Source organism: Pezoporus occidentalis, unplaced genomic scaffold (genome assembly GCF_034315485.1).
Source record: "Pezoporus occidentalis ecotype Australia unplaced genomic scaffold, CSIRO_AGI_Poc_V1 ctg71, whole genome shotgun sequence".
NCBI lineage: Eukaryota > Metazoa > Chordata > Aves > Psittaciformes > Psittacidae > Pezoporus > Pezoporus occidentalis.
In genome coordinates this window covers 407,611-425,196 of record NW_026916062.1, presented here as the reverse complement: position 1 = coordinate 425,196, position 17,586 = coordinate 407,611, and the positions used below count along the sequence as shown (strand labels likewise).

Below are 17,586 nucleotides of genomic sequence, written 5' to 3'. Positions count from 1 at the left end.
TTAATATCAGGCCCTAATTACAGAAAACCATCCAGTGATGTCTGATACCTTTAGAAGTATGCCATTTGTAATACATACCTGGAATCTTCTTTTATAGCAAAGAACAGTAAAACTGGAGGCAAAGATGATGGTACTGGTTTTAAAGCAGCATTACTTTCTGGTCCACCTGGAGTTGGTAAAACTACTACAGCTTCTTTGGTTTGTAAGGTGAGTTCATATTGACACATGTTCCCAACATGTTTTGTTCCTTATTGCTTCTGTATCTGGATACGGATACAGACACAGTGTGCAGATGGGTATCGCTTGAATGGCCAGTGTCTCCCCTAGCCTAGTTCTGCCTGCTCAGAACAGGGTTACAGATGAAAATATGTGGAAGTTTATAGATACCTTTATGTCAGGTCTGGGGTGAGAGTATAGCAGTGGGTGTCTGGGTTTCTGTTACATTGAGAGGAAGCATGCCACAGTGTGCTGAACAACTAAAGATGGTTTACAAAAACTGAGCATTCAGCACTAGCTCTACAAGTTGGAGAGTATTTGAGCTGAATTTAGTGGGAGTCAAATTCTGGCAACCTTTTTGAAAGACTTGGCCATGGCTTTTATATTGTAACAAAGATCAGTTTCCCAGACTCATTCTAAATTCAAATAGTACTTTGGAATGAGGGAAGCTGACAGTACTCTGTGATCATTTCTAAATCTGAATTTAGAAGTCAGTTTTCCCTAACGTACTTGAACACTGTGTTCCACTAACTCATGAGAATCAGCTGAGACCTCCAGATTGTAGAAATGCCGTTAAAGCTGACTTATTAATAGAGCTGTTGTAACACTTCACAGAGTATTTTTGTTCTTTGAATTACAAGAACTTGTTTAGAATATGGTATTACCAGCTTGGAAGGGTTCCGAAGAACTATTGTCAGCTACCTGATCTATGTGCTGGGAAGGAGTGATTACTTAGTGCAATATTTGAGTTGTATAGGGTAACTCCCAGTCTTCTGCCTTCGCCTTAAAGGTGCGGGCCAGCAAACTCTTGCCGCACCCAAAACTAGACCTGCAGAAAAGCTGGATGTGCTTGCATGGGCTCATTTCTGCACTAGTGTGGTCTTCTCTGCTTCTAGTTTCCGGCCTAGCTTGCTCTCAGTTGCTTCAGGTCTTTGCAAAGCATTTCACTGTTCCCCACAGGAACATCCAACAAAACAGGGTTGTTTAAGCTGAGAGACCAAGGCTGTGTGTAGCTCACTGGAGTGCTGGGGCATGGCCCTGGCAGGGGAGTTTGTGGATAAAGGAGTGGCTGGGTTAAGCTCTTTCAGGGACTTTCATGCAGCCCAGCCCTGTTCTGAAGTGTTCAGACTGCTTGGGGAGCCATGCATTTCCTAGCTGTTAAATAGTTAAAAGCTTCTCTTTTCTTCAGCTTCTCTGCGCATAAGACTTTGATATGCAGCTGGAAATACCACAGAGCTTAGGCAGCCCTGGCTTATAGTTCTGTTTCTGTCCCTGGTGGCAGTTCTGTTCATCTTCCGGAACTAAAACTGTGCTGACTTCCTCCCTTTCCCCCAGCCCCCAGATTCTCATTTGGGCATATCTGTGATTATGTGTGATTGTAAATATTTTTGGAGTGCAAGAGAGAAAGAGTAAAGGGGGAAAAAAGGAATCAAAGCCAGAAATTAGGTGTGAAAGTAGTGTTGTAAGAGCTTTCTTCTGGGACACTGAAATACTGATATACCTCTGAGTACACATACGTTCTTTCACTGATCTGTGTTCTCATTTTTTGTGTGGTTTTGTGTTTGGACTAGGAACTGGGGTATAGCTATGTGGAGCTGAATGCCAGTGACACTCGCAGTAAGAACAGTCTGAAGGAAGTAGTTTCTGAATCGCTTAACAACACCAGCATCAAAGACTTCTGTTCTGGTATGTCTGTTGTTTGAAGGAGGATTTTTGTTGTGTTAAGAATTCGGTTACAGGAGGGACAGAACTTCCTTATTGCACAAGTATTAGGAACTCAACTTACTCCTCACGTGGAGAGATCTGGCTCTAATAAGGATGGCTTCATTTAATAAGCTGTTTTATTTCATCTTCAATTGTAGAATTAAATCCTGCTATTAGTACCATAAGTTAATCTGCACGAACTGCTTAAGAATCTGCAGTTGCTTTTCTGTTGCATGGGACTTGTTTCTTGGAAGATGACACAACGTTATAGTCAGTTCTGTTCTCTGAACATAGATTCATGTGATCAAGTGGTAGAGCAAGAGTTTCACCACCACATCAGTTGTCTTAAGATGGGGTTACCTAACCTATAAAGCATTATGTAAAACTCTGAGAAAGTCCATATTTTATTTCCATCTCATTTTTTTTGTCCATATTCATTTTCAGGCACATCCTCATCAGTTAGCGGGAAACATGTATTGATCATGGATGAAGTGGATGGTATGGCAGGCAATGAAGACAGAGGAGGGATTCAGGTGAAACTCCTATAGTTATTAGCTAATGCCATTGCTGAGAGTGCATACCATATATAACACTAAATATCTCAAGCCACTCTGCTGTTCTCAGCCCATGGTCCATAGAAAGTCTCTGTAGAGTAGCTTATCTGTTAGAAGCCTGTCTTTGTAAGAAGGATTACCCACTGGTAGAGGGGGAAGAAATGATACCTCTGTAAAATTGACACCTGTAGTGATGAACTGGGGTGTGTGTGCTTTTGATGTTTATTCTTGTACAGGTTAATTGATCCTAAAGTCTCTGTAGCTGACACCTACCTGCAGTGGGAGGTTTGTAATCTGGTTGGGACGGTTGCTCTCTTCGGGAGGCAGTAATACTGAATAAGTAATGTGGCATAGGCAGTATTATCCTTTGTTCTCCTTAGCAGCTCCAGTTTTAGTGTCTGAAAAATTCGTGTGATCACATGCAGTACTTTGACAAAAAACAGATCTTTAGTTCAGATGGAGACATTTACATTGCAGGAACATGAAATTGAACTGAATTTCACCTTCATTAGAGCAGGCAAAATTTGTTCTGGTAAGCCTAGTGATCCTGAAGCCTCAGGGCTGAGCTCTTTGGACAGGGAAGTGCTGATCTTTTTACTTCCTGCTTCTTCACTGTTTATGGCAGGGTGCAGTCAGAAAGACTGCACTGTGCTCCCTCTGGGCATGGGCCAGGTCAGACTGGGCTTTAGACAAATGAATCTAGCTCTGCAGGTGAACAGCTCTACTCTGGGCTATTGATCTTCATACGTTTCATGAAGAACAGGCCAAACATGATTGCTGGGAGCAGATAGTGGAAGTGAGTATACAGCAGATTTATTGCAGCTGAATAGAATAGCAAGCAGAAGTAGGAGAGGGGCTGTGTTTTTATTATGTAGAAGCATGATTGTAATAGGAAAAGTTCTATAGATTTGCACCTCTCAAGGGTCTGATTTAAGGCAGGGATAAATGCTGCCTGGTGTTACAGTTCAACCATTCTTGTTTTCAGAGCTATCTGAAGTAATTGTTGTAACGTGTTTAAATCACAGGAGTTGATCGGTTTGATTAGACACACAAAGGTCCCCATCATCTGTATGTGTAACGATCGCAATCATCCTAAAATGCGTTCCTTGGTCCACTACTGCTTTGATATTCGTTTTCAGAGACCTCGTCTAGAACAGATAAAGGTAAGAAGGCTGTGGCTGTGTGGGCTGCACTGGATTACCATCAGTAACTTTTGTCTTCGTGTGGTGGAACTTGAACAAAATTGGAAACACCACCTAAAACTTAATGGCTTTTCAAAGTGGGTTGTTTGAGTTTTTCTTCCCAAGAATGAAATATCACAAAGCCTTTCACATTTTAGAAGTCTATCTTAAGTACATCCAAAGATAATTTTTTTTTTTTTTTTAATGACCATGTGCTTTTTTACACCAAAAAAGGTGTAAAGGTTTTACACTAAAAAAGGGATGGCTTATGTTTGGGATGACTCATGGGATGACTTGTGTTTGAGAGAAAGTTTAAATTATATGTGCTTTAGAAACATAGATATGATTATGGATATGATAATCCTCTTTCATAGAGGTGTCAGTGTGTTCTGTAGGGGGAAGAACTCACAGGAATTCTCTAATGACAATTAATGTGTGTATTGCAGGGTGCCATGATGTCTATAGCGTTTAAAGAAGGCTTAAAAATTCCACCACCTGCTATGCAAGAGATAATCCTGGCAGCAAATCAGGACATCAGACAGGTCAGTGCCAATTAAACATCAGTGTCCATTCAGATAGCACATAATACACACATCCTTGACTTCAGCATAGTATTTGAACAGTATCGTTATGTAGAGATGAGACTTTTTTTCTGCTTGAGTCTTCCATTTAATGCTACCAAATTGTAAATTTTGTTCTTTAGGTTTTACATAACCTTAATATGTGGTGTGCAAAAGATAAATCACTGACTTACGATGAGGCTAAAACTGATGCCAGCAGAGCCAAGAAGGATATCAAACTGGTAAGTGTAAAATACTGGATTGGCTTTTACTGTCATATATTCTAATATAGTGACTAAGCTTTATAAGCATCTTCTAAAGCACTGACAGCCTAGATGCAGGGAGCTGTAAAATTGGCAAAGACAGGTAAAAAAACAGTAAATCCAGGAGTGAGTATATATTTTGATGTTGGTTGCTTACATAAGATGCAACTATGAAGCTCGTATTGCTCATCCTAAGTCCTCTATTTAATAGATAATTCTCTTAATATCAGAAGTAAACCAGAATTCTCAAAACTCCTGAAGTGCTAGGAAGGAAATACTGAGCATTGAATTTGTATTGATGAGTCCAGGTGTTGTTGGGTACCATCAATACTTTTATTGATATTGAGCTGTGTCTTATGGTTTGTGTTGACCTGCAACCCACTGACGTTGTGAAATACCATTTACTTAGGGCCCTTTTGACGTTGTCCGTAAGGTTTTTGCTGCTGGAGGCGAGCCTTCTCGTATGTCTCTCATAGACAAATTGGATCTTTTCTTCCACGATTATTCCCTAGCACCTCTCTTTGTCCAAGAGAACTACGTACACGTGAAACCGGCTGCTGCTGGGTGAGTTATTCCGTACCCAGACTGACATAGGCTTTTGTGTCGGGGCATAAAACTAGGCTAAAACCTGTCTGGGTATTTTTGGTTTGTAATACAGTCAACTTGTGTTTTTTTTTTTCCAGAGGAAATCTGAAAAAGCACTTGGTGCTCTTGAGTAGAGCAGCTGATAGTATCTGTGATGGTGATATAGTGGACAGACAGATTCGTAGCAAGCAAAACTGGAATCTTCTACCAATACAAGTGAGCACAGCACTCATGTCCTTTTATTGGTGTCCAGTATAAAAGAGTGATCTGTTGAAATTTGTGTTTCAGTATAATTTTTATGACCTGCAAAGTTCATGCTTCATGCAGTGTTTGTGTTGCTGGTGAGAGCAGTTTCCCATATTCATATTGTTGAACCCACACTCTTATCTTGAGGTGAAGTCTTCTGAGACTTCAGAAACCTTGTCCCATCGTTCTGAAGCATAGGAGCACGTGGCACACACCACTTCTGATGTGTAGCTATGAGCCTACTCTGTTTTACATGCTTCCTATCCCAGCCTCTCACCGGGCTGGTATCTCTCAAAGCACAGAGGATTGAAGCTTTGTCACCGTACTCTTCACTGATCACTGAAACATTGACAAGACTTGTGCTTGAAAGATTATCACTGGCATCAGAGAATGTACCACAGATTAAGTTGGAAAGGATCTCCAGAGCGCATCTAGTTCATCCCATGCTTAGCACAGGTGCAGACTGATAAGTTGCTTAGGAACCTGCCTGGCTGAGTTTGTGTAGATTCGTGGTGTTCTTCAGAAATATCTCCTTCGCCACACCTGTCTGTTGGAGATGACAGCAGTTATTTGCATGGTCAGCTGTTTGACTGCACTCCATACTGGATGTGAGATACAAGGGTGGTCTTTTTTTTCTTTAAATGGCTTTTAAAAGAGAGATCATTTCACAGATATTTTAGAACATGGTAACAGACGGGGTGGTACAAGAGATGAAGTTGTACCTTAAGAATGGTTGAAGAGAAACAAGCAACCAAGAAAGAGTTCTCTTAAAACAAGCTGGAACTGTACTACTCCCTTTCATGCAGACAAGTGGGGTTGTACGTCATTGTGTCAGTGAGACTAATCCACTGTGGTTTGAGCTGGGCATCTGTGTTACTTTTTCAGGCTATTTATGCCAGTGTTCTCCCAGGGGAGCTGATGAGAGGTTCCATGTCCCAGTTTCCTGTCTTTCCCAGCTGGCTGGGGAAATTTTCATCCACGGGTAAACATGATCGTATCGTTCAAGAACTGGGAATGCACATGAGTCTCAGGTACTACTGACCTTCTTCTGGTTTATATCAAATGTTACACATTTAGTTCTTGTCTAGTTCATTACCTGCCATTAATTCCTTGCTGTGCTTGGCACAGACTTAATGTACAATCTGTGAAAATGCTCCTGCGTTGCTGATGACACTTTGTTAATGTTTAATCTGGTCAATAGTCATACTGCAAATGTTTCTAGTTAAGTCAGCAGCACTGTGACTTCCCTCTGCCCTGAAACTATTGTTTCCCCAGACTGATGTTTGAATACCTCATGTCATCCCTAGTGCAGGTATGGCAGGAGTGGCACAGTACCACTTGCAGTTAGCTCTCAAGGCAGCTGATCGTCTATTTGCTGAGGGCCTTACCTACAGCTAGCTTGTGTTTAGAATTGAGTAGTGGCGGTGTACACATCCACTTACTACTTTTAATTTGACAAAAGAACCCAGACATGCAAGAGGACAGTAAACATGGAGTATTTGTCGTATTTGCGGGATGCGCTTGTCCAGCCCTTGAAAGACTTTGGAGCAGATGGTGTACAGCAAGCTATAAACTTCATGGACTCTTACTGCTTGGTGAAAGAAGATGTTGACAATATCATGGAAATAAGCATGTGGGGAGGCAAACCCAGTGCTTTCTCAAAGCTGGATCCCAAGGTAAAACTGACTAGTAACTTTTTTTCTTTGGTATCTTTAAAAAGAAATCATAGAATAATAGCTGCGGTATAGATGTGCTGCTGAAAGGCTGAAGTAGGTGCAGCTGCTTAGTAACTGTAACCTAATTAATAGTAGTCTTTGTAAATCAGCTGTCAAACATATTACTAAAGTTTCAGGGGTAGGTCCTAAAAGATAGTGAGGCCTGCTTCATTAGGGAATCTTATGCCTGTTGTTCCTGGTGTAAAGTTGTGCTGGGAGTCAGCCGTGTCTGGGGCATGGAAGTGGAATGCAAGGAACAGGGAATGCTTTGCCTTTCTACAAGGGAGCCCCTGGCTATAAGCTGTATCAGCCATTCACGTACAGCACAGCGCTGCCTTACTCACCAGTGTGCAAAGGAGGATGGAGGCACCACATTTGTTATGGTGTGGGCACTGAATTAGGAGCCTGCTTGCAGCTTGCGTCTCTCACAGTCCAGTTAGACTGAACTGCCCAACCAGGGGGGAATTGTGTGGTGCCCCTCCAGTATCCACCTAGTCCACTCCAGTAGCTGAGACCCTCATGCCGTATAAGGTGAGCTTAAGCTGAGGTCCCTACTACAGACTAGGCAGGTGTGAGAGCTGAACCATGGTCTCCCCATCCCAGATCAAGTGCTTATGGAAAGAGAAGGATTTTCCCTGTGATAACTAAAGCAGTGCTACTGTTGGGTGCTTGGACCTTGTCTGCATATGCTGCTCCAGCGTGACAGGTGTCCAGTGCTGCTGAGAGTGCTTTGGTGTGTGTGACTTGGGTTGGGGGCAGCAGAACAACAGTGCTGAAATTATTGGAGGACTAAGCAAGAATCATCTGAAGATGCATGCTCTAGCTAAGGATTATGTGGGACTCAAAATGAGCCTTCACCATACAGCTCTTAGATGTTACGTCCTTTTGAGATAGCGTCCTCTTTTACGTGTGTTTCTTTGGCCACACCTTCCCAAAGGAAAGATGATGTGGAATCTCTAGCCAGGAGTTGGTTAGCCAACAATCTGCAGTTCCTAAGCTGATGTTCATAGTGTTTCCTTCCAACCTCACAGGTGAAAGCAGCTTTTACACGTGGTTACAACAGAGAGGCACATCTGACTCCATATTCACTTAATTCTGTCAAGACATCTAGAAGGCAGTCAGGATCTGTGTCCACCTTAGAAATGAATGAAGACTTTAATGTGGAAGAGATCCATTCTGATGAGGATGAGCAAGATACAGTCGACAGTGATGCAATGATTAAGGTGACTTAGTTTGTACAGTGCAAAATGACCCCACTGAACTGTGGGTTTTTTCTCTTAATTACATTTCTAGGACTTGGAACATCATCTGAATGAAGGGGGGGGACGGGGGACGGGACAGGCCGGGACATTACAGTAGATGCTGAATGCATCATCGCTCAACTTTTAACTTTGACTTTTTCACACTGTCACTAGTTATTTCCATCCATTGCTTTCTGCCTGAGCATTGGTTCAGAGTGAGGTGTCACTGAGAAGTTGTGATTGCTGCATCCAATTCCAAAACTTAGTAGTATTTTATGTGTTGGTGGGGATGGTGCCATTGGTAAGGAGCAGCCACAGGTCTCTGCATGTGGTTATCCCAGATGACAGTTCCAGTAATGCCCTTTGTATGTATTGCCAAATCAGGGAGCTGTGGTCAGCCCTCAGGACTCAATATTGTAGAGCCTGTATGCCCCATGGCATTTAAACTTCATACCTCAAAGGGGAGAAGAACCCTGACAGCATTTTGACTTGTGCTTTTGACGGGTTGCAGTTGAATTTAAAACTGTCTGCACATTCTGTTTTACAGCAAAAAAAGGTGAAGTCTTCTTCCAAGCTGCCAAAAAGAGAGAAAAAAGAAGAAACGACAAAAAAAGAGGGGAAAAGAAAAGAGAAAACAAGACATTAAACAGTAAAAAATCTTGCTCTGGATGCAGTTTTGTTGATCTGACTTGTGGCAGGACCGTGACATGTATCCAGTGCTGGAGCTGGGAAGGTATAACTGGTGTGTTGAAAACGCTCCTCTTGTAGGGGTGATGTAACTACCATACTCTGGCACTGCGCTGTGTGGTACTTACTCTTAACATGCTACAACATTACAAGCTATTAACTAGCCTTGTGCAGCAGACACCGAGGTGCATGAACAGAACAAAAGTGTGGCCCTTAGTTACCTGCTGAGTCTTCATAGGACTTCTCTACCTTTGTTTGGTTCTGTTTCTTCTTTTTTATAACAAATCCCGTGATGTTATGTGGAGAACTCTTGTAAATGATGCACCACCCCAACACCACCCCCCAAACCTAAGTGGTGTCTTTGTACATTACAGAAATTAAGCAGAGTATAAAATGGCAATAAAATGTTTCACAGAAGTCTTTTAAAGCTTTGGTTAAGTTCGTGGAGTGTTGTCTTGCCCTCTCTTTGCTTCAGGGTTTTGGCTTTCCTTCACGTACAGGACGTGGTGTTATTCTTTTCCTACAACTTCCCTTTGTTCAGTCAGAAGCACAGAAAAGCAGTGAGGGGTTTAGTTCCAAAACATGAGGAGCTTGTGCTTGTATGAGTTGCATCTTTAATCAAAACCAGAAAAGAATACTTAAAGTAAGAAATGTTTAATAGAAAACAGTCATAAAAATTCAGATCTGATGTTGAAGAGAGAGATGCCTTGGGGGGTTTGCCACTCCTATAACACAGAATGCCCCTTGGTTTGTCTCTGGTGCAGATAAAATACACATCTGGCTTGGTAAGAAGAATTATCAATCAATTTTATTACTATAACAAAGTCAAGATTTATCAAAAGCCAAATACAGGCTATCGTAAAATAAAGTGACACGTGGTTGCTACTAAATCCTAGAGGGAAGAGATGTGTGATGCAGTGATGGAGCTTTCCTTGTTGCTTACCAGACAACACATGCCTTTCTGAAAGAAAACAGAGGTGGTCAGTCAGCCTGTGACAGCAAATGCGCTTTCTGAGACTAGGAGTAAAAAGTTTATTTCATAGTATCATTTGTGCATTACTTTGACCTGTAGCATTACTCTGACCTGTAGGTAAGTATTCACAGACTGTGTTTGCCTTCAAATGTTAAAATTAATGAGGAATTTCTTTAACTCCTTTTCAATTATCATTTCTTTAACTAAAAGTGCAGTCTTGGATCAAAGTGTGTGGTACAGACAGAGCAGTGGTGTCATTTTTCACTTTGAAATACAAGTATGTCCAGCCAATACTATGTTGCTGTTACCCTGTGATTAGATTCTGTTGAACACAGAAGCTAAGATCATGTAACCTGCATTTTAGATTTGCTCCTTCCAGTTAGCATCTCTCTCTTCCTCCACTTAAACACTTGTTGGTAGCTCTGCGGAAACCTTTGATGCTGCTGTGATCTCCAGCCTGTTCTCGCTGCTGCTAAAGCCCAGCTAGTGTTCAGGACAAACATGCCACAGATGATATCAAAGAGGTAAAGTGGTTTAAAGCCTCACTATCGAAATGATTTAACAACCAGGTTAGCTGCAGCAGCAAAACCTGCTGGTGTCTGCATGCCTGAGGGCAAGGAGGCTATAAAGCTGGGTCTCCGGTATCTGAGGCACAGACCCAGGCTTTAAGTTAGATCCCTGAATATTGCACTTCCCTTGCTGGGAAACACTCTATAATCCCCCCTAGAATGGGCCCCATTAAGTATAAAAGTACAGGCTCTAGAACATACCTGCATTATTGGTCCCCATTTTCTGGTGTGAGATACTGTGTGCAATCATTTATTTTCTTAAGATGAGCAATGTCAATCCTTTCAGAACACATTGGACATGTGTTTTCAGTCTCTAACATGCTGTTTCAAAAAGAAAGGGTGATGAATCAGATGGGAATTCTAACGTTTTCCTAAGGAAGAGCCAGGCCTGAAGCAGAAAGCACAGCAAAGTTCTGACCTGTGCTGTGTAACAAATACAGGCCAGAGCAATAGCATTTACAACATATACAGAGAAGCCTGGACTAGAACATGAAGTTTCTGCAGCTTCACAGTTCTGACATCTGAAGAAGAGCTATCCTGTCCCATTCCCACATGGATGATTATCAGGGATGAGAGGCTGTTGCTGCCTTAGTCTGCCCTAGTATTGTGTGTATTTGGTTTTGGTGACTGCTGCTGTGCCCATGTTTCCCCTGCCCCACATCAGGTTGTCTTCCTGGAAGGAGCTGAGAACTTGCACAAGTCTGGCCATCTCTGGTCATGGTGCTGCAGCCCTGCATTCTGGTAGAGTTCTTTATTGCAGTTTCTGGTCCACTTTGAAGCGATGTTCTTTATGTTAGGTGAAACTACCACGTAAAGGGATTCCTCTTCCACCCCAACCCAGCTGTTACCTGGTTTTAGTATCAAATGAAGCAATTTGCTGCTAAAATAGGATCAAGCATTGAAATCCTGCAGTAGAAAAAAGATCTCAACTTACTTTTTGAATTCTGAATAGAGGGCAGGGAAGTCACAGTGCGGGCAGACTGTCCAGTCATCTTGGACCATGTGGCGACCCTGCAGGCAAAAGCCTCAAGTAATTAAAAGGCACTGGCTGGCCTACTACGTGGGCATTTAGTTTTGTACCTGTTACTGTGGAAAAGTCTCAGCAACTGAGTTCTAAATATCTTGAGGAACTTAAACCCCAAATGATGTTACTGGTGTTGGATTCCTGTGTAAAGTCTGTCATGAGAAAGCAGCTCTTGGTGAGACAGTGTTCGCATTGTAATCTGCATTCCTCTCAAAAAAAAATAATCTTAAGAGTGTAGTGAATCACAACTTTTAAAATGATTTGTTTAGCAATTCTAGAATGTCACCTGTACATATGTCTGGAGCTGCACAGAAAGTACTGGGATTGCTGGTGTTACACATGATGAAAGCCCTGAAGCCGTGTCACCTGAGCCCAGGAGGTCATTTTTAGTCCTGTCACAAATGTGAGCATAGTGAGTGCCTGGTAATTGCCTCTTTAAACAGGCATGATTCCTCATTTAGGGTAGGGTTTATTAATTTGCTTTTGATAGCAAGAATTCGTATGTACCTTTTCAATACTAAAAACACACAACAGCACTTTGAACTATGCATAGAGATTTATGCTCTAGTACAATACGCAATGTAGACTGTTGATGCTGACTCTTATAAGGTTTTTGAAAATGCTGCGTTCCTAATGATGCTACCAATACCTGTGATGTTAATGAGCTATAACCAAGCTGGAGCCTAAATAAATTGTGTGAAATACAGATGAATATGTACATCATTTGGCTCATAAAGCTGTGTTCAAAAGCCTTGTTTTATTTTGTGAAGAAATAAATACTTCTAAAATACACTGGTTATCTTACTCTGTTAAGACAAGAGTAACTAAAAATAGATAATTGCTCCTACTCTTTCTTTTTGTAAGATTTAATTCCTTTGTTTTAATAAAGAATGTTAACTCAAACACTGGATTCCTGCTCAAGTAAATTCTCAGTTTTTTTTCTTGTGATTCTAGCATGACACTTGAACCCAATGGAAATAGTGTTAACTATATAGTAGCTAACCTCAGCCTAGAGATTTTATACTCATGCTGGTACCAGTAGGATGCATGGCTCTTCCACGGGGAAAGGTACCCCACCCATACCTTTCCAGTATGCTTTAAAGTATCCTGAAACAAAAATACCTCATTTCTGTACGGACCAGTAGTAGGTCAGTAGCTGAACGACTTCTTAATCTTGGAAGTGCCAAAAATTCTGCTCCACTCTGGGTATTCCCCCAAACAGGTTTTGCAGTGGTTTAGTTATGGGTGTGTTTAGTTATGGGTGTGTTTTATTTATCTGAAGTCTTGGCAGCCTTGAGTTCAGGGGAGGAGAGCTGTGAGCCCTCTGCAAGCATCCTGCACATGGAAGAAGAAAGGGGAGATTCTGTCCTTGCTGTTACTGCTCTGAGCACTGGAACACGTGAGCAGAGGGCTGAGCTGGGCAGGCACCAGCGGCGCAATTCTGTTTAATCACAAAACCATTATCTAGCTTGAATTTACCAGCAAGCTTTGTTCAGATGACCTTATTTTTAGAAGGAGAGAGCAGGTCTGCATTCCTGCTCGCACTGCGGGGATGCAGCAGGTACTCACAGTTGCAATACAGTATGGGAGATTGTTCTTGCAGCTGGGACACAGAAGTTCACACTCTGGGAGCTGGAATGCACAGTAGGGACAGGCTGTTGTTGGCTCTTCTATCGCTGTTGTGCTTGGATGTCTAGAAGAAACATACAAAAGTGGATAAAAACGTCAAGTGCTTTGAACTTGACCAAAGATGTTTTACAATGCCTTTAAGATTTAGCAAGTGTTTTCCCTTTGAGTTAGTTGCGGAGCTGGCAGTTGCTATGTTGTATTCTACCAGGTAATTCCTTTTAACTGTCACCCAAGCTTCATTGCAGTTATGTAAATTCAAAAAATGTAACTTTCCATCTAATCTGAAACTATACAACTTTTTTAAAGCTGTAATGGGTCACAATACTTTGAAAGTTTTTGAAACTCATGTATAAAGCTACAGTTTCTCTAAGTGTTTTTCTGTGGCAGAAATGACCACAGAGAATTGAAGTAACAAGAAATAAACAGGCATCTGGGTAGGACTAAACAGGTTGTAACAATGCCTTTTCCAGGCTTGTGTTCAACCCGTGTCTCTCAGAGTGATGGTCCTGACATGACAGCACCTGGGTTAAGGAGTTGGACCTTTATTCGGATTTTATATGTGACCTTAACTTTCAGTCATTTATGTAACTTTTATAGACAAAGAGCTTGGATTCACTTTTAGCGTATTTTCCAGTGAAGAGGATACTTCCTAATGTTTAGCCTAGTAACCCCAGAGAGCATTAGGTGGCTGCCTACATTGATACTTTGTAGAAAGCCTAATTTCTCATTTTATAAGCCTGGACATACATGTTTCCCTTGCAATCTAATAAACCTGTTTCATAGATTCAGAATGAGTCAACACAGCTTTAGCACTGATGTTATTTTAGAAGCTTAATGGAATGTTCTGGAAGTCTTAACAAGCAGGTACAAGGGAAGAACTTTGCATTAATTAAGTAGTTCAAGAGTATTAAATGTAATAGGATAAAGGGTTCTCACAGTACACAGCTGTGGTAACCTACTGCTGTTCTGTATACTCATAACATGCAAGTGAAAATAATGACACCACAGCTTGTAGGTAATATTCAGGCTGATGCCAGAACAACTTTGTGACAAGAATATACAAGGGTGGGGGGAAGCCAAAGCAAGACCTGTTGGAATAAAGTTTTCATTAAAGATATAAGATGATGGGGCTCCGAACTGCTGTGGCTTAGGAAAAGGATCTTCCATTACAATACATGCTACAAAACAAAGCAAATCAAGTAGGACAAACCTAGTCATTCTGCTACTATGTAAATCCACTGGTTGTCCACATCTTAAATACAAGGTATACTGTTAGTCCTGCCTCTTACATTTTTGGAGAAGAGTTTCAGAGAAGGGCTGTAAGGATCAGTATCCATAAAGGAACAGCTGTGCAAGCTGGGACTCTTTAGGTCCTGCAAACACATGACTGATGCTAGAGGAGGAATAAGCGAAAACAGAGGTCTATAAAATCCCAAGTGACACAGAGAAGGCTAGACCTCTCCCAAGAGGAAAAGTACATGGCATTGCATTAAACTAGTCTGGGACCAGTCTTGACACAATGGAACTTCTTGTCAGGGGAGTCACCTGTTGCTGAAAATGTACATGGTTTCAAGCAGAGACCAGATAAGCTCATGGAGAGCTTAGAGAATTAATAAATACCTAAAACACCCATGTGGGCTCAGCATGTCCCTGAGCCTCAGAAAGGTTACAGGCTAGCAGAATAAATAAGGAAAATATTACACATACTTCTACATGCTCACCTACATTTCCTTCTCTGGCAGAAAATACTGGCTAGGATCTATCAAAACAGAACTTCAGAGGAGGAAGAAAATGTCAAGAATTCATCTATTTTATTTGCCTTTCCATTCATTTTTATTTTACTCGGCAGTCTAACAGAAGAGCACATACTGCTGATGCTGCAGCAGCCAAAGCTGATAAAGCCTTGATATTGTGTATGTATGTTTGAAAGTACAGCTGAACAATGCTCACCTGACCACTGCTTCAATTTTCTTTTTGTATTTAAGGTCTATTTTATTGCGATACTCAGGTCTCATCAACATAGCAGCAAAACTGAAGGCTGAGTTCTTCAGTCCTGCTCTGTGACACTCGATTACAACTGAAGTCAAAATTTGCACTACATCTGTAACAGAAACAATTATATCAAATATTTATTTACCAATATTAACACTGACAGCCTTTGAGCTAATGCAGCGAAAAAGGTGCTAATGAAAACTGACAGTATTTTTCTTCCTCATGGTATACAGTTGCACAATTTGTGCAATTCCTGTAACTATATACAAGAAAATTGTGGCTTCACCTCTCTTTGCATTCCTGAAGCTCAGCAGGGCAGCAGGCATGTTTTGATGATAACCATTTCTCCCAGATCTGTCTGCACCATTTAAAGTCTACATTTTAGCCTACTATTTCCATGTACCCAAAAAGTATTTTCAAAAGAACACCGATACAAATTTTGTGATGATGTCCCAAAACCAATCAGTTGGTTACATACGATCCTGACACCCTGTGTGTGTGTTTGGGTTAGGCAGCTAAGGACCACAGTTATGGTGGGCAAGGACAGATGAAACTGTTCATGAGGCAACCATCTTGGGGGCCCTCTGCCAAAGAGCTGTCCTGGGGAGGATGGCAGAGCACACTGTGCATTTGTGCTGTTGTGTGCCTTACAGGATCACAAGAGGAGAATGCCTCTTCCAATGCCATAGTTAATGAATTCTCCTGGAGAGTACGCAGCATGCCCAGCTACACTGATGGCACTTACGTGATGGGAACTTGCTGATGTTGTTGGCTACACGTATAAGCATACGTGCTCCCTTCATGTGATCACCATGTTTGATGTGAGTCTGGAATACAATAAACAGCAAATTAACTGTGGCTGTTACCAAGTCATTCCCACAGCCCACTCCTGCCATTCATCTTTCTGGGAGCTGCAAGCCCACAGCTCTTTCAAGAAACTGAGCAGAGGTGTACCATGCACTGCAGAAAGGACCAGACACTCAGCAGAGAGGAAAGACACTCTTTCCTAGAACAATCTTTCTGGCCTTCAGCCTGCCATGTGCCTGCTCTTGCCTCACTGCTGGCAGAGAGGGAGGCCAGGAGCTGGCTGCCAGCCGAACAGATATTTTGGTGGGCTACCAGAACAGATATTCAGGTTAGCTACCAGCAATACTCTGAGCACCCCCTGTTCAATTTCATTTACAGAAGAGCAATGATCTGCTTATGGATAATAATAAATAACGATAATAATATTGCACTACTAGCATGACATTTGTAAGTACAAATGCAAAAGAAATACAGGAAGTCATATGTAGTTTTTTAATTATTCAGTATTTAAGAAAAGAATATGCCAAAGAGGCAAACCTAACCATGGATTGTCCTGAAGCTTGCTGTTAACCTTCACTTGGATTTTGTGATATGCGACATTGTGATATGACAATGTGATTTACATATACAGAGCATCTGGAGGTACAGCTCAACAAATCAGAAACTATTTAACTTAACTTACACATAAATTCAGTTTCTCAATTCTTTACCTTTGCTAACATATAGCTGTGTAGAATCATAAGGTTTGTAGCCATCTCGGAAGGGATTTTTATCTTCTGGGTCTTTAACTCTGAATACATGCTGAAAAGAACATCGTGTGCATTTCGGTAGTTTCCTTACAAAAAACCAACAATGAACAGGAAATCCAATTTTTCATAACAATTTCTTTACCAATGACACACATGGAAGCTGAACAGGAAGTTAAGTTGATTCTTTGTGCAAAATCTTTGCATAACAATTTCTTTGGAAAGCAGTTGCTTGTCACAGTATCCTGAACGGTATCAGCCAGGGAGTTAAATAAGAAAAACAATTATGCTTAGAGAATTCAGCTAAACAGTAGGAAAATACACATGTGGATGACCATTTCATATAATGAAACTTTAAAAATAGAAAAATGCATTGTTTCCACTATAAAGAGGAGAAAAGATATTTTTTGAGCATTTAGAGCTGTTACACCTTTTTGTTCTTCAGTGTCAGCTATTGAAAAGCTGTTGTTTAAATATTACTTTATTGGCTTTGGCAACTGTTTGCCTCTGCAACCAAACCAACCTAAAATCTGTCAGAGAGAGAACTAAAATGTGAATATTCATAGCATAGAATCATAGAATGGTTTGGGTTGGAAAGGATGTTAAGACGATCTAGCTCCACCTTCTCTGCCATGGTGAATATGAATTCACAAGATTAAACTGCTTCAAGGATACTATCAAGGATTGTCCAGAAACCACACACCATCTTACTAAATTATCAGTGTTGCTGAAAACAATCTGTGTTTAGTATGGTTAGGCTACTCCTGGCTCCTTGCTTGTTCTTGCTTTGTTTTGGCTTATTTTTGTTTGGGGTTTTTGTTTTCATTATTAGCCTATAAGGAGTCATACTCCCTGCAGCTGGAGGCATTCAAAGGAAATTTCAGATGCAGTTAT

The 17,586-nt window shown here is 41.3% G+C and overlaps 2 protein-coding genes across 10 annotated transcripts in view; one reads left to right on the top strand and one right to left on the bottom strand.

Annotated features, from left to right (window-relative positions):
• RFC1 (replication factor C subunit 1) overlaps positions 1–9,379 on the top strand; it is a 37,846-nt gene extending 28,467 nt beyond the window's left edge. For all 3 annotated transcript variants that reach the window (XM_062642436.1, XM_062642435.1, XM_062642434.1), the window contains exons 14-25: positions 98–207; positions 1,788–1,902; positions 2,365–2,453; positions 3,500–3,637; positions 4,102–4,197; positions 4,359–4,457; positions 4,888–5,042; positions 5,162–5,279; positions 6,195–6,340; positions 6,772–6,985; positions 8,056–8,247; positions 8,813–9,379. In XM_062642436.1, the coding sequence (XP_062498420.1) occupies positions 98–207; positions 1,788–1,902; positions 2,365–2,453; positions 3,500–3,637; positions 4,102–4,197; positions 4,359–4,457; positions 4,888–5,042; positions 5,162–5,279; positions 6,195–6,340; positions 6,772–6,985; positions 8,056–8,247; positions 8,813–8,911 (1,571 nt within the window). In that variant the 3' untranslated portion in view covers positions 8,912–9,379. The remainder of the gene's footprint in view (positions 1–97; positions 208–1,787; positions 1,903–2,364; positions 2,454–3,499; positions 3,638–4,101; positions 4,198–4,358; positions 4,458–4,887; positions 5,043–5,161; positions 5,280–6,194; positions 6,341–6,771; positions 6,986–8,055; positions 8,248–8,812) is intronic.
• A 420-nt stretch (positions 9,380–9,799) lies between these two features.
• The window catches only part of WDR19 (WD repeat domain 19), a 43,281-nt gene continuing 35,494 nt past the window's right edge, over positions 9,800–17,586 (bottom strand). For 5 of the 7 annotated variants that reach the window (XM_062642429.1, XM_062642430.1, XM_062642431.1 and 2 more), the window contains 7 exons: positions 16,657–16,781; positions 15,885–15,966; positions 15,098–15,248; positions 13,088–13,211; positions 11,429–11,505; positions 10,696–10,815; positions 9,800–9,913 (listed from right to left, as the gene is read on the bottom strand). In XM_062642429.1, the coding sequence (XP_062498413.1) occupies positions 10,701–10,815; positions 11,429–11,505; positions 13,088–13,211; positions 15,098–15,248; positions 15,885–15,966; positions 16,657–16,781 (674 nt within the window). In that variant the 3' untranslated portion in view covers positions 9,800–9,913; positions 10,696–10,700. Of the gene's footprint in view, positions 9,914–10,695; positions 10,883–10,957; positions 11,506–13,087; positions 13,212–15,097; positions 15,249–15,884; positions 15,967–16,656; positions 16,782–17,586 lie in introns of those variants that run through there. The other 2 variants (XR_009969214.1, XR_009969215.1) reach the window with 2 other exon arrangements.